Source organism: Ictalurus furcatus, chromosome 9 (genome assembly GCF_023375685.1).
Source record: "Ictalurus furcatus strain D&B chromosome 9, Billie_1.0, whole genome shotgun sequence".
Taxonomy (NCBI): domain Eukaryota; kingdom Metazoa; phylum Chordata; class Actinopteri; order Siluriformes; family Ictaluridae; genus Ictalurus; species Ictalurus furcatus.
Window position 1 is genome coordinate 2,231,577 of NC_071263.1, and position 16,756 is coordinate 2,248,332.

Sequence of the window (16,756 nt, forward strand, 5' to 3'; positions counted from 1 at the left end):
ATTTCATTTGTCATTGATTTAAATAAAGCCACTTATAAATTAGGATCATAATTATCAAATGAAATGCATCGATGTAGAATTACATTTTAAAAATAAATAAATAAATAAATAAAAGTTTTGGCACCCAGGCCTCTCCAGACTAGCACGAATTGTGTGTTTAAAGAAATATGAAGAAAAATCTGCATGTTAATCAGTGTATTCGTGTACTTGTCCTGATTCTGCTAGTGCCTCAGCTTCTTAGGACAATTCACGTCAAAAGAAAAGTCATTATCCATGTGGAATTGTGCAGAAAAGCACAAGGTACTGTAATTAGTTTGTAGTCGAGGCCTGCAGGCTGAAACAAGCTCTGAGAGCCTGATGGTGGCTCTAGAACATCATAATCCATACTGCTGCCTTATCAGACACTCAGTGTGTGTTGTTGTTTTTTTTTACATCCTGTGTTTGCTATGGGGAGGCCTGCAAACCCCCAAAACCAAACGTGGAATCCACAATCCACAATCGAGGCCCTGTGCATGGATGTGTCTCTCAATTAGCAGCCCAACCCCATCAGCACATCCATCCCACGTGGCTGCGCTCTGTTTTTAACATAATGGCTTCATTGTCAGTGGGAACTCGTTGAGGAAAGGCTCGGGACGAGAAAGTAAAGTGCTCTCCTGCTGCCAAGACGAGATAAGACGGCGCTTAAGTTTTATTAAATGATGACTGCCATTATTTTTATATTTGCACACTAAATAGCTTCTATTCCAGGCAGCCGTCCTGCTGAAAAGACATTAACCACATGCATAAGAAGGATATTTAAAGCGGTGATTTTCTGATAGTGTGTGTGTGTGTGTGTGTGTGTTTGAGGATTCATTTATATACAACTCTCCTGAATGTACAATGGTTTAAATTATGTGATACACACATGTAAGGCCAGTGCTCAGTTTGGTGTTTAATGTTTCATGGGAAGTTCACATATGGTCATTTTATACCTCCGTTAACCCTGTTTCAATCCAAGTATTTTAATTGGCATAAAACATGAATATTAAACTTAAAAGTTTTTCATGAGAGGCATTAGACTTTTCACACCACAGCCAACCAACCAGATACATAGATAGATAGATAGGGGGTCAGTACTTGTAGAGTTGATTAGACAGACAGATAGATAGATAGGGTGCCAATACTTGTAGAGTTGATTAGATAGATAGGGGGTCAATACTTGTAGAGTTGATTAGACAGACAGACAGATAGATAGGGTGCCAATACTTGTAGAGTTGATTAGATAGATAGATAGATAGATAGGGGGTCAATACTTGTAGAGTTGATTAGATAGATAGATAGATAGGGGGTCAATACTTGTAGAGTTGATTAGACAGATAGATAGATAGATAGGGTGCCAATACTTGTAGAGTTGATTAGATAGATAGATAGATAGATAGGGGGTCAACACTTGTAGAGTTGATTAGAGAGATAGATAGATAGATAGATAGATAGATAGATAGGGGGTCAATACTTGTAGAGTTGATTAGACAGATAGATAGATAGATAGATAGGGGGTCAACACTTGTAGAGTTGATTAGACAGATAGATAGATAGATAGATAGATAGGGGGTCAACACTTGTAGAGTTGATTAGACAGATAGATAGATAGATAGATAGGGGGTCAATACTTGTAGAGTTGATTAGACAGACAGATAGATAGGTAGGGTGCCAATACTTGTAGAGTTGATTAGACAGATAGATAGGTAGCCAATACTTGTAGAGTTGATTAGACAGATAGATAGATAGGGTGCCAATACTTGTAGAGTTGATTAGACAGATAGATAGATAGGGTGCCAATACTTGTAGAGTTGATTAGACAGATAGATAGAAAAACATACAAAAAATGTTTTTTTAATGGCGTTAGGAAAAAATTCTTCTCAGTTGCTTTGCATCATAATTGTTTCAAAGTTTTTGTGTCAGTGGTTTTGCATCTTAAACATTCTGCCACTAACGATTAAAACACACACACACACACACACACACACACACACACACACACACCCCTCTTCATCTTCACCACTCCTGTCTCACTGATCTTCTGTGCGGTTCTTTACAGACACAAACAGAAGAAAAGTAAATGAGGTGCTGCTGGTGTGTTCTCTGCCTCTACAGTGTCTTTCTCTCGCTCGTCATCTTCCTGTGCAGCGACTCTTCATGCTGATCCCCGACTTGGACTCGGACTCGGGATTAGAGGAGCGTTTTGGGTGGAATGTCACTCAGCGAGATTGGTGTCAGAGCTGATAACAGCAGCAAAGTGATCGCAGTCTGAGATCTCAGCACATAATTACACAAGCTCTCAGCCACAGTGCATCTGCAGCAGGGAGATAAGAGGAACCGAGCTGATGGGAGGAGGAGGAGGAGGAGAGCAGAGGAGAGCAGAGGAGAGGGACAGCGCATCCTCTGCTTTTTCTCTTTTCAGAGGAAGAGAGGGAGGAAGAGGAGAAGAGAAAAGGAGGACGGACGGATTTCTGTACCGATGCTCTCTCCTTCCTTTCTCTGTCTATCTATCTCTTTCTCTCGATGTCTTTTGCTCTATTTTTTTTGTCTGTCTTTTCTGTCTCTCTTGCTCCCTCTCTCTGGTTATTTATTTCTGGTCGTTTATTCCGCTGCAACATAACGGAGGTGTCACCTAATTCAGGTGTTAATTGCAATCTCAATTCATCACAATGCACAAATCGTTTCCACTCGAGCATCACACTCATCCCTTCCTTCACGTTTTGCTGAACTCTTAAATTGGACAAGGGTGTAGCTGCTGTCGTGACTGATGAGGTCTGACACACCACCGCTTTACTCCTCGCCCTCCTCTTCACACGTGAGACGCCAAACATGCGAGATCCTCCAGTTCACGCCCTTACTGAAGCCATTACAGCAGTCTCTTATAAGAATAGCTCGCCCTGAATCATGTGCTCTCGCCTTCGTCTCTACCCGAGGAGAGCGATGCAGCGGCGCTTTAGTCTTTTAGTCTGTGTCCAGCTCGCTGCACTCTGCTCAGACATTTTCTTTTTTCAACACGGGATCACATATTATTCTGTGGTGTTTGCTCGAGGTCACGTCTATGATCGTAGGGCATTCGATGAACATTATGGAATGCAGCTTCACACAGATTTCACGTGATAACGGGCGCTTTGGGCTTTACGTCTCCCGGTCTAGAGGTGGCAGTGCTGGACTACAGGACTCCAACGTGAATCCGGTTTCTGTCGGATTGATGGAATGGAAGGGAAGGAAAAAGGAAAAAAAATAAAAACGATGGAAAAAAGGAATAGAAAGGAAAGGAAAAGAAAAAGGGAAGTGGAAAAAAAGGACAGGGAAGGAAGGAAGGAAGGAAGGGAAAAAGGAATGGAATGGAAAGGAAAGGGGGAAAATGAAAAAGGAAAGGAAATGGAAAAAAAAGGAAAGGAAATGGAAAAAAGGAAAGGAAAGGGACAAAAAGAAAAAAATGAAAGGAAAGGGGGAAATTGAAAAAATGAAAGGAAAGGGGGGAATTGAAAAAATGAAAGGAAAGGGAAAAAGGAAAGGAAAGGAAAGGAGGAAAGGAAATAAATGGGGAAAATGAAAGGAAAGGGAAAAAGGAAAGGAAATGGAAAAAAAGGAAAGGAAAGGAGGAAAGGAAAGAAATGGAAAAAAGGAAAGGAAAGGGACAAAAAGAAAAAAATGAAAGGAAAGGGGGAAATTGAAAAAATGAAAGGAAAGGAAAAGGGACAGAAATGGAAAAAAGGAAAAGGAAAGGAGGAAAGGAAAGAAATGGAAAAAAGGAAAGGAAAGGGACAAAAAGAAAAAAATGAAAGGAAAGGGGGAAATTGAAAAAATGAAAGGAAAGGGAAAAAGGAAAGGAAATGGAAAAAAAGGAAAGGAAAGGAAAGGAGGAAAGGAAATAAATGGGGAAAATGAAAGGAAAGGGAAAAAGGAAAGGAAAGGAGGAAAGGAAATAAATGGGAAAAAGGAAAGGAAAGGAAAGGGAAAAAGGAAAAGGAAAAAATAAAAGAAAAGGGGAAAGGAAAAGAAATGGAAAAAATGAAAAAGAAAAAAGGAAAGGGAAAAAGGAAATGGGGGGAAAAGGAAAGGAAAGCAGGAAAGGAAAGAAATGGAAAAAAGGAAAGAAAGGGGGAAGGAAATGAAATGGAAAAAATGAAAGGGAAAAAAGAAAGGGAAGGGAAGGAAATGGAAAAAAGGAAAGGAAAGGAAAGGAAATCTTTCATAACCAATCTCAGTTTGTGATGCTGCATTAATCAGTTAAGAACCGGTTAACTAAAGACAGAGGAAATTCCACAACAGAAGACTGCAAACACACACAATATCACTGTTCTGCATTTTGTACTGAAATGTGAACAGGAGTATAGTTTTAAAAAACAGCATCTTTCGCTCTATACAGTACACACTGAGCCACAGTACACACTGAGCCACAGTACACACTGAGCCACAGTACACACTGAGCCACAGTACACACTGAGCCACAGTACACAACACCGTCAGGTCCTAACAGAAGCATGTACTGACTCGACAATTTCACTTCAGCAACAAAAGATTTCTTTTCAATTGTGTTTCACACCGTCATTACCGTAATATATGTTGCACAATGAACATTTACACACAAAAAAAGAAACGTTGTGCGACATAATGTGGATCTGTGTGTGTGTGTGTGTGTGTGTGTGTGCGTGTGCGTGTATCCCTCACCGTGTCTAACCTGTACACAATTACAGGCCCTGGAACAATTTCACAGGGTTCGTCTGGCTACTCAGCAGATAGAGTTGCCATGGGAGCAGCGGAGATTGAAGGAGAAAAAATTACAGGCTGCCAAAAAGCTGAGAGAGAAAGAGAGAAAGAGAGAGAGAGTAAGAGAGAGAGAGAGACAGAGAGCAATGAGAAACAATAGTAGTGTTCTCACTACACAAGCAGAGCTTCTATGAAATCTTAACAAAAGCCCTTTTACTTTCAGCAGCTCCTTTTTTTTATTTGTTTATTTTACATTCGGACCAAAACTCAACATTTCAAACATGATTACTGGTGAAATATTGAAATCGTACTGTACTGTTGTATTTGTTCTGCCTTTTAACCCCTTATATAGTGGCATAAGTATTTACCCCTACAGTATATAGTATAGTATATCATGAATCTACACATCAATCAACACACAGTAGCATCCAAAATGATTTACAAACGGAAAAAAAAAACCACTCCATTAAAGTCGTGATTGCATAAGTATTCACCCTCCTGTGACTGTAAAACCCCTAAATTATTTAAGAAGTCACATAATCAGCAGGACGTACTCAACCTGCGTGCGATTTAAGTGTCATGTGATCTCAATATAAATACAGCCGCTCCTGGAAGACCCCAAATTACAGTATGTTCATGAAGACCAAGGATGATGAGCAGAGCAACGTTATTTTGAAATAATCTAAAACATATAGAACAACAGCCGAGAAAAACAAGTGTCCAAGAGTAACGCTGAACACCACGCTACCACCACCATGCTTCACGAGAACATGCTTCGGGTCCAATGGGAAGCTGTACGCAGATATTTGAAGTTCAACAGTTCAGCAAAAAGGTCATATTTTGATTAGTTTTATTTCTATTAAATATGGGATTTTCAATTTGATGTTTTTCCAAGCGTTACTCAAGTCTTTATTAGTTTTAATGTTATTTAGTTATTTATTTCGGTATGGTTCTGTTGCTAGTGCTTTATACAATGATTTATTTTTAGACTTCTATTATGGTTATATTTCTACTTTCTTTGTTTTCTGCAGCTTTCCTTTTTAAAAAAAAAAAAAAAAAAAAAAAAATTCACAATTTTCCAAGTTAAAATTTTTTATCGTCTCAGTGTCCAAGGAGGCCATCAGTAAAGGAAAAGCAGCGAGCCGGCCCAAAGAACACACGTGGCCCCGATGTTGGCGCTGCCATGGAAACGGGGGCAAGCCAATTAAAAGCATCGTCAGTGCAAATAACATAATGGCCTGTAATCAAGCCAGCAGGAAGCCAGCGGCAAGGGCTGCCGAAATCACTCATCACCATAACAACAGCAGCCGGTGCTGAACACTCAGCTCACCTCATCGCCTCGGCTTTACGGCTCGGGGAACGTACGACCTCAAGAGCGTGACAGAATGATGCTCGCCGTCGTGACAGAATGATGCTCGCAGTAAAGCCTGCAGTGTAAGGGCTCCAGTGATCGTGAACAATGTGAGGCTGAAAAAAAGGTCACAAGGTCATCTTTGTGAATGACCTTTCTCTGATGAAAAAAAATGATATAATAATAATTTCAGAATTTCAAAATGACTTCCATCAGATTTGATATCCATTACAAAGATGTCGTAAATTATATGAGGTGTATTTTTAACATCAGTTTTACCTGGTGGTTTATCATTTTTACAAGGTGAGATTAGATTGTTATCAACTTTTATAGCTAATGGTGACATTTTATTATTTTTAACCATGTTTTCTCATGTTATATAGTATAATAGTATGGTGGTTTGGGACGTGACCCCAGTATGGCATGGCAGTACAGTGGTTTGGGACGTGACCCCAGTATGGCATGGCTGGATAGCGGTTTGGTACGTGATCCCAGTACGGCATGGCAGTATAGCGGTTTGGGACATTACCCCATGGCAGTATGGTGGTTTGGGACGTGACCCCATTACTGCAAAGCAGTATAGCGGTTTGGGACATTACCCCATGGCAGTATGGTGGTTTGGGACGTGACCCCAGTACGGATGGCAGTATGGAGGTTTGGGACGTGACCCCAGTACGGATGGCAGTATAGCGGTTTGGGACGTGACCCCAGTACGGCATGGCAGTATAGCGGTTTGGGACATTACCCCATGGCAGTATGGTGGTTTGGGACGTGACCCCAGTACGGATGGCAGTATAGAGGTTTGGGACGTGACCCCAGTATGGATGGCAGTATAGCAGTTTGGGACATTACCCCATGGCAGTATGGTGGTTTGGGACGTGACCCCATTATTGCAAAGTAGTATAGCGGTTTGGGACATTACCTCATGGCAGTATGGTGATTTGGGACGTGACCCCAGTACGGATGGCAGTATAGAGGTTTGGGACGTGACCCCAGTACGGATGGCAGTATAGCGGTTTGGGACGTGACCCCAGTACGGCATGGCAGTATAGCGGTTTGGGACATTACCCCATGGCAGTATGGTGGTTTGGGACATGACCCCAGTACGGATGGCAGTATAGCGGTTTGGGACGTGACCCCGGTACAGCATGGCAGTATAGCGGTTTGAGACTTTACCCCATGGCAGTATAGCGGTTTGGGACGTGACCCCTGTACGGCATGGCAGTATAGCGGTTTGGGATGTGACCCCAGTACGGCATGGCAGTACAGCGGTTTGGGATGTGACCCCAGTTCGGCATGGCAGTACAGCGGTTTGGGACGTGACCCCATTATGGCATGGCAGTATAGCGGTTTGGGATGCTACCCCATTATGGCATAGCAGTATAACGGTTTGGGATGTGACCCCAGTACGGCATGGCAGTATAATGGTTTGGGACGTGACCCCATTATGGCATAGCAGTATAGCAGTTTGGGACGTGACCCCATTATGGCATAGCAGTATAGCGGTTTCTGACGTTACCCCATGGCAGTATAGCGGTTTGGGACGTGACCCCATTATGGCATAGCAGTATAGCGGTTTCTGACGTTACCCCAGTATGGCATGGCAGTACAGCGGTTTGGGACATGACCCCAGTACGGCATGGCAGTATAACGGTTTGGGACGTGTTTAGGATGTCAGATAATGAAAAAAAGACTAACAATTGCCGATACATCAGCAGGCATTAGGGGTCTCTGGATCTAGACTACAAGACGTTTAAAAAAAGTGATTGTGGAAGAAGCGTGTTGATACCGAGACACATTAACATAGTGTTAAACTTTTCCCATGCAATCCCAAATCTGCTGAATTCCCCAGTGTAAATTCCGTTCGGAATATCGTGTGGTCATACACTAGAGACGCAGAGCTAATTTAGGACAAAGCGTAGAAAGAACCTCCATCATTCCTGCTCATGATGTGCAGTGACACAGTAATGAAGCAACAGCGCAGAAACACAGAGGCAGCAAAAGGAAGATACGACTCCATACATCATCCTGACAGTGTGTAATTTTAAAATGGTCTTTCCGGCTACTTTGAGATGGAGGTTCCACTACCGGGCTGAGTGGTGTGAGCAGACGTTTCTCAAGGTTACCCAGAGACCCTCCAGGAGCACTTTAGTTAAAAAGTATTTAATAAATAAAGTACACTGTTAGATCAAAGGGTTCCTTGGATAATTCACCCAGAAGAACGTGGACGTATTTGTTCATGAGGACGTCATCATTTATTTTATTAGATTAATTACAAGACCTCGGATTTTATGGTAAACACTTTAAATGATCGATTATTTTCCTACGACAGCGCATCGCGACGCGTTTTATGTCTTACCTGGCAACCATTTGCGAGTGATTAAACGAACGTGTACATTTTTGTCCTTTTAAAGTTGCATTTAATATCGTCAGATGTCCGTCGCTCGTGTTAAACCGTCGTCCCGTCCCAGGTCGGAAAACTTACCGACGGTTACAAAGCGTCGACACTGGAGACTCCTTCCTTAAACGTGAAATGAATGCCTCCTTACAGAAACGTTCACGATATCGTATCAGGAGCGTCGCGATACGATATTTCTGTCATATCGCCCACCCTCGGCTGCCACGACGCCATGAAGTTCAACCAGCTTCGTTTGGGAAGATTATATTTGACACACTTTCACACACTGGAATGATGGGAATATATATGTTTTATTCACATATGTACAGCTTTTAAAGGTAAAATTATAAATCGCATAAAAACACCCCATAAAGTCCAAAACGGAGATCAATCAATCTAGGTCATATCCTGACTCACTTTTCCTCTTCTTCGCCGTCTGAGTCTCTTCTTCATAGCCGCTTGCGGATCCTTCTGTTGCTGGAACGGCGTGCGAGTGTGTGACGGGGAAGGTCTGACCCGGACCTAGGACCTGTCTGACCGTCATGTTTATGCGTGACGTCTTAAGGTAAGCAGAACACACCTCCCAGTCTTTTTCGCACACGGTCTGGACGTCGTCGTCGTCGTCCGGCTCGTCCTTGCCGACGCGCTGGTCCAGGCAAGAGGGCAGGGGGTGGCCAGCGGGGGCAGGAACGATGCAGGGTACAGCGTGGTACAGCAAGCGACTGGAACCCGACATCACCATGATGTCACCGCTGCGCATGAACATGGCGGTGGGTGCGTCCTGCCGTTTAGTCCCGCCCAGCAGGAAGACCGCCGTCTGCCCGAAGCTGAGACGAAAGAATCGCTCAGATCCGAGTACATTTACGCAGTTTAACTCTTTTTAATATCAATTGTATTTTCACTACAATATATATATATATATATATATATATATATATATATATATATATATATATATATATATATATATATATATATATAAATGTTACCGAAAGTTATAAAACCCTCACCTAAAAGACACAAGAGGCGGCGTATGATCGAGCTCCGATTCGTCCACGTGGATGCCGAGAGAGGAATCGGAGCGATAGTAGTTCAGGATTCCCGCCTCCGCTTTAAAGTTGGGAAAACCGCAAGCCGCTGCTATTTTGTAGGACAGAGAGTGGAGGTCCTCAGGGAAAGGAGTGCAGTGATCAGGAGAATAGTTCTACACAGGGAAGAAAAGAAAAAAACAAAACAAAACAAAACAAAACAAAACAAAACAAAAACACAGCATGCGGGTGAGATTTCTGTATCTGTACACTTTCATTGCTGTTGCTCTTCACCAGGAGTCTCTGTCCTTCAGCGAAAAGGAAAACAAAACAGAAGTGCTGATTAAAATTCGCAGGTTGTTGCCAGAGATCTGGCGGTATTAAACCGAGATCAGGGTTAATGAATCCTGAGTGCAACTCCTGACTGATGTAACAGAACAGAAGCCTAAACGTAATTAGCATATAAACGAGACAGACGAGCGGCGGCTCTCTACAACTCCACACCAAATGTCCTGAAAGGAGGAAACAACGCTAATCAGATTTAGGACAAAGTGCATTCTCTCGGAGCGGAGCCGGCTTCGATAAAGGCCACGGTTTCCCCTCGGGATAATAAATCCGCACACGCGTTCACGTTCTCTCTTTCTGTCGGTTCTTTTGGACCTGGATCGAGCCGGAACTTCGCCGCTCGCGTCGAAAATGAATACGGGGTTTCCGAGTGGCGCGAGCGTATCATCCGGAGATGCTACGGCCGTTCGCGGATGGATGGATGGATGGGAGCGTAATTACACATGGGAGGGATGGCGTTACTCTGTCCCCTGTCAATCAGAGCTGAAGTAGCCGATCGGAGGCTTCTGTGAGCTCGCGTATGCGGAAGAGTGCAGATAGTGCGTCGGTCGAAAAATACGTACCGGCTTCACAGAGGAAGCACGAGCTAGCGGTGTTTCACAAGAAAAGCTAGCCAGGAAGTGTCACAGGACATCCGATTGAGACTAGAGGACAGGAATCGTAGTGGTTTAAATGAGATTACTAGTTCGTTTATATTTGTTTCAAAGCAGCTTTTTTATTTTGAGAAATAGATCCATTTTAAATGTTTAAATTTATCCCTAATGAGCAAGCAAGAGGAAAAAGCTCTTCCCCGTGCTGTAGCCTTCACTATTCAAGGTACCAACAAACAGCCTGCACCGTTTGATCGGAGTAGGCGTGGCAGGTCATAAAAGACCAAAAAGTTCGCTCAGGTACTGCGGCACGAGACCGTTCAGTGCTTTATAATTCAATTTTATAGTATTTTATACTGATTAGGAGCCAATGCCATGCAGATAAGATAGTGGTGATATGATAGCGGTCGTATCTTCTGGTTCTAGTAAGGACTCTTGCGGCCAGATTCCGGACTAACTGGAGCTTGTTAATGCTCCTAGTGGAAGATCCAGACATTAAGGCATTACAGTAATTTAACCTAGAGGTGACAAAAGCACTAGTGAACTAGTTTTTCTGCATCGTGTAGTGTTGTTATATTTCTTACCTTAGCAATATTTCTTGGATGAAAGAAGGCTACCTTAGTAATATTATCAACGTGAGCGTCAAACAATATAACCAACTATATTTGTTAGAAAATATCGCAGGCAGGTACGAATGCAAATAAAAACTGCGTGAGCAGGACTACATAAAATACAATTATGAACTAGAGTGATGTAGCTGAGGTTGAGGAACTGTCAGAGCCACAATTCATGGCCACTTCAGGTTTAAATTCAAATACAGACCCAGATCTGAATGCTTGGAGCAGATGCAGGTAGCAGTACCTTCGTATCCCAGTTGTAATGGTAACCCAGAGTCACCCAGCGGAGTTTCTCCAGCAGAGTCCTCGGCTCCCTCTGCCCTTTCTTCCTGCACAAAACGACAGCTAACGTAAATACATCCTCGGTGAGAATCTGAAAATACCGAACGGTTTCCTTAAAAGTGATAGTATTAATATCCTCACTTGATATTAGAGTGTTTTCACATACACAGTCTGGTGTGTTCTCGCTCTCTTTAAACACGTGACATGTTTAGGGTTACGGGTCTTGCTCGAGGATCCAAAATAGGTATTGTGGCGGTGCTGAGATTTGAACACGCAACCATCCGATCATTAAGCCAATTCCTTAACCACCGAACAGCCAGAAATCACATCGATCGCGGGTCTGACAGCGTCCGATCTAGGTAGTCTCTATCCGCTTCCAAGTATACTCTAGTGAAAAAGCGACTCGACTCTGAATCGACTCGACTCTGAATCGACTGCAGGAAGCGATTCAAAAATGCTGGGTGTTTTGATTGTTTCGTAGACGCGAGCTACTAAACCGAGCCACGGGACAGCTGGACGAGCTGTGAATATTCCTCCGGAGTATTTTTCTCCGTGTATTCACCTAATGCTGCCGACGCTCTTCTCCCAGATGTTCTCCGTCTCAGCAGGTGACATGTGCATGTCCAGGTTACACATGTTGGGTTTCTGTGTGTACGTTTTCAGACACTGTTTTACCCAGTAGCGCTGTGAGCCAGGCAGGAAGGGATTGGAGATGAATATAAACCCTGAGAGAAAAACGAATTTAAAAAATAGACCGTTAAAGTGGATAATTTTGATTTTTTTTTTAAAAAAAGAGAGAATTAATTAGTTAATTATGGTGTCAAGATAATCCAGTTATTGAGATTTGGATTCAGTGAAACCAATCAGAATGAAGAAAATCACAGAACCTTCTCCATACTGTTCGGCTCACGAGATGTAGAATCATTGACGTTTCAGTCGTCAGAAAGAAACTTCTGGCAATGTGTCAAACATCAGCAAGCTCAGTACCTGGATATCCCTGAAGACCAAACGCTCTCCACTCTTTAACAGGCTGAAGTCCTGCCCTGAAAGCAGCCTCATCGCTGACACTCCCATGGTTCAATTCGGCTGCGTAAACCTGCACGTGATGCAAAGAGGAACTCGTGTTTATCTTGTATATAGTGAGCTGATTTCCAACCAGAAGAGCTGTAGTAATTTAGTCATTCTGAACGTCTCGTCATAGTTCAGCATGATAAACAATTCCCCAGATGTAAGCCGTGTCTCGAATCACATACTACGTCCTGTACTTTTAAAGTATAAATCTGTCCTATATACTAAACTAGAAGATAAATAATATACGGTAAGATATTCACAAAGACTTGTATGTCAGATGTATTACATAATCTGAGCCTAATAAGGTATTGTTTAACAAAGAAACACGTTGACGTGGTGAAGTTTTCTTTAAGATGTTTATTTAACGTTTATGGAAGGAGTCTCCAGTGTCAGAGCTCAGTACGGCTTCCGACAGAAGAGTGCACGTCAAGAGAGGCTGGTGAGAGAAAGACTCGAGCTGCTCTATGGCAAGTGAGAACAGGAACTAACTTGCTTCATGGATGTTTTACAACATTAAATGCAACTATAAATGGTTAAAAAGTATGCCGCTTTGTTGTTTAACAAATTAAAACAGTGTAATTGCTTTGGTAGAAGACGATTTGAACACTTCAAGACAGGGTCTAATAGAAAAATAGGCAACTTTGGGTCATCACAGCAGACAGAGTATTTTATTTCTTACTTAATGTACACACCCACCCACACACACTCTCTACTGCCATCATTAATAGCCATGGTAGACTATTCCATTAGACTACCATTACAGACCACTAAACCACATTCAATACTTTTTAAAAGATGCACTACAAATCTATAGTAAATTCTGCGGAAGTCTAGAAAACTCTACTCCACGCTCGCGCCTGATCATCAAAACAATCCGCCATTGGAGCTGTGCACGGTGCTAAAATCAATTCGGTTTAACGACTCACCGTTTCATTTCCCAGTTTCTTCGAAAAATCAATGACTTCACTAAAATCCGGAGGCGGATTCCTCCGTTTATAAAACTTAAACAGTTTTCTAAACGCATCCTCCCCCTGCTCCACCATGGAAGCCGCCATCTTAGCAGCCATCACTGACCTATGAACTTTCAACTCTTGGCGTCAAAACACAGCAATATTTAATCGCAAAACGTAATATATCAATCCCAATCCATTTTAGATTCGATTCATTTAATTTTTGAATTGGTGTTAAAAGCTAAACGTAATGAGAGAAAAAATAAATAAATAAATTTAAAAAAACAAAAAAACTTGTATGTGTCACGTGATCTGGGTCATAGGTGAATTTGCCCCGCCCCCCCTCAAGGACGAACCATGGCGGCTTCTAGCAAGAAGGTGTTTGAGCTGTTTGTTTCAAAAGTCCCATGGACTGTCGCAACAAGTAAGCGGTTAATACGCGCTGCTGATATGCTGTGATTTATGGTGTCTTTTTCTTCTTTTTTCTTTGAAAAAAATGTGTTAAGTTATTACGATTATTCAGACATTGGCTAACCGGCTAACTGCACAACCATATGATTCACTTACCGTTTCTTCTAAGAAGGCGTACTTATATTTTAACACCCACTGCGTAAGGTTTAATTCCTAATTTAATCCGAAACAAGTCAATACATTTTTTTTCAAAAAATATCTAATGTATTTTTGTAGCAAATAATTCGCGTATGCCTTCGGGTCGTGAGTCTCTGACTCCAGGCATTTAGACATGGGAGTCGACTCTCATGCTTTAGAAGCTTTATAGTCGATTCAGTGCAGTGAACAAAGTTGTTATTGATTTTAAAAAGAAGTATCTGTTTTGTATTTTACGAGATCATTGCCGGTACGATGTTTTACTTTTTGTCATCGATGATTGGGTAGAATAGTGCGTGGAATCGACTCCCAAGACTTTGAATCACAATCAGAATCGGTTCATTTCTGCAATGAACAGGCCATGTGTTTGACAAATACGAACTGTGTGCTGATTGGTTAATTTCCCGTCGAGTCTCATCTGCTAGCCAATTGTAATAGAGCAGGTGGGATTTGTAGGTCTTTAGATGGTCCTTAATTACTGTTTCATATGTAAATATCATCACTTGTGTACAGCTTTACAGTTTATTTCTGTCCTCGTTTCAGAGGAGATAAAAGAGTATTTTGGGCAGTTTGGCCAAGTGAAGAAATGCCTTCTGGTTTTTGTAAGTATATTGTTGTTGTTGTTGTTGTTGTTGTTAAAAAGTCATTATGGTTGTGTATGTGACATTTTCATGGCGTATTTTTATTACCAGGACAAAGACACTGGCTTTCATAGGGGCTTTTGCTGGATCGGCTATTCATCAGAGGAAGGACTGCAGAACGCACTTCAGAAAGATCCTCACGTTATGGAGGGAAGCAGGGTACGTAATCTCAGGATAAACCACAAAACGTTCCCTGTTAATTGTATAGAAGTTCAGTATCAAACAAAAAAACAACACCTCATAAATCTATTATTTTAGACCAAAGCTGTAGCACCAACAGCATACATTCATATGTGTAAAGGTTTTAAAAATATATATATAAAAATTGGTGATATAAACTTGATAGTGTAATCCGTAAATAAAATCGCTGTAAATCTCCTTATGCGTTCAGTTTATTTCGTTTATTTCCCAACTAACTAATATTTTAGCGAATACCACATTTCTCATGTAAATGATTCTGACAGTGATTTCCGAAGAAATCAGTTCGTATCCGGCTCAAAAAATTAGATGTATTAAAATATCATTTTGTTTGGGATGCTTGCCTACAAACTTGTTGTCAAGAGAAGCAACATGTGAATATGAACACACAAAAAAAGCTTTATATCTGTTTTTTCTTTTGGCTTAAAGAAAATAAATGAGCAAATCTGAAACACTATTTTACCCATCATTAGTCCACAGCCTCCAGAGATGACTCCTATTTTCAGAAGGAGCGTTGTGTAATAGGAATCGCACACGTACTCCGTTCGGATATGGATAGAATCCAGACTGCTTCCTTTCATAGGAATTCGAGTCATTGATTTATTCTGTCTGAGAATCAAAGATACTGCAATGACCAAAACGGACATGCTTACTATGTAGTGTACTTGTATAGGGAATAGGAACTGTTTGGGATTCTTTACTCCTTCTGCACTGTATGTTTTCTGTTTTGTCCTGTTTTACTAAAGCACCGTAATATGGAAATTACTGCTTTCTCTCGCTCTCTCTCTCTTTTTTTATTTTTATTTTAACAATTGTATTGATCGACATTTGTACATTAATATTGATTTTTTTCTTCTTCTTCTCCAAATGCAGCTCCAAGTACAAAAGAACAGACGGCCATTTACGGGGAGAAAACCAAACAAAGAAGCTGATGAAAGCTGAACAGCAACATTGACTCTGTAATGTGAAGATTATATAATTATTATTATTTTTTGGTCCATTATTATAACTTATGTCTATGAAATTAACATTGTCTTTGGGGAAAGGTGACTTTGCAACTTTACAATAAACGGGCTATTGACAGAACACATGTATGTGGGGTTTGTTTTGTATAGACGCTGTTTTGGTTTTTGCTTCAGTCAAAGAAATTACATACAGAAGACACCTTTCTTTTTAATGAAGACACACTCATTCTGCATACATTCTTAGACAGGACTATAGGATAAGGAAAATAAGCTATTACATGGCTCTGTATGTACTGAAGCAGAAATGAGAGTTAAATGCTGCCATAGGATTCATAATACCTGGAAGACTGAGTGCATTTGTGTAATGTAATACATGCAACGTGAAATCCAACGGTACTTCAAGCACTGTGTAGGATTCTGCCTCATCCTTAATGTCTGGAATCAATAACAAAGACCTGGTTTTATACTGTGTGTGTGTGTGTGTGTGTGTATATATATATATATATATATATATATATATATATATATATATATATATATATATATATATATATATATATATATATATATATAGTGTATGTACATGTTGAATTCTCAAATCTAATACATGATGGACACTACGCAAATACGTTAAAGAATGTGTGGGATCGTTGACGTGAAGTTTTCTGATTAAAGTTTATGCAAGGAAGTCATGTTGTCACAGTCAGAGGTCAAGCTGTAACTTTTTCTGACATCAGCAGGACAGAGGAGTTTACATTTTCCTATTTGTCTATAGCTGTTTATAGCTGCTATAATGGAAGTATTACAGGGCCTAACTTGATATACCGCAAATTACTGCAGTATAAGAGGAATAAAGCACTTGAGGTCATGCTTTTATAATAATAATAATAATAATAATAATAATAATAATATACAGTACCAGACACACTACCATATCAGTCTCACTGAAGTTCTGAGAATGAAGCACCAGCCAAATAAACATA

At 41.1% G+C, this 16,756-nt stretch overlaps 2 protein-coding genes across 2 annotated transcripts; one reads left to right on the plus strand and one right to left on the minus strand.

Annotated features, from left to right (window-relative positions):
* Window positions 1–7,421: 7,421 nt before the first annotated feature.
* On the minus strand, window positions 7,422–13,712 carry alkbh1 (alkB homolog 1, histone H2A dioxygenase). Its single transcript, XM_053633159.1, has 6 exons — window positions 13,340–13,712; window positions 12,330–12,438; window positions 11,905–12,067; window positions 11,305–11,389; window positions 9,491–9,684; window positions 7,422–9,307 (listed from the first exon to the last, which is right to left on the minus strand). Exons 1-6 carry the CDS (start codon window positions 13,478–13,480, stop codon window positions 8,872–8,874), a joined length of 1,128 nt encoding a protein of 375 aa, XP_053489134.1. The 5' UTR covers window positions 13,481–13,712; the 3' UTR covers window positions 7,422–8,871.
* Window positions 13,692–15,894, plus strand: slirp (SRA stem-loop interacting RNA binding protein). The gene is made up of 4 exons (XM_053633160.1): window positions 13,692–13,787; window positions 14,513–14,571; window positions 14,662–14,769; window positions 15,682–15,894. The coding sequence occupies exons 1-4, from the start codon at window positions 13,721–13,723 to the stop codon at window positions 15,748–15,750; spliced, it is 303 nt and encodes a 100-aa protein (XP_053489135.1). The 5' UTR covers window positions 13,692–13,720; the 3' UTR covers window positions 15,751–15,894.
* Window positions 15,895–16,756: the final 862 nt, after the last annotated feature.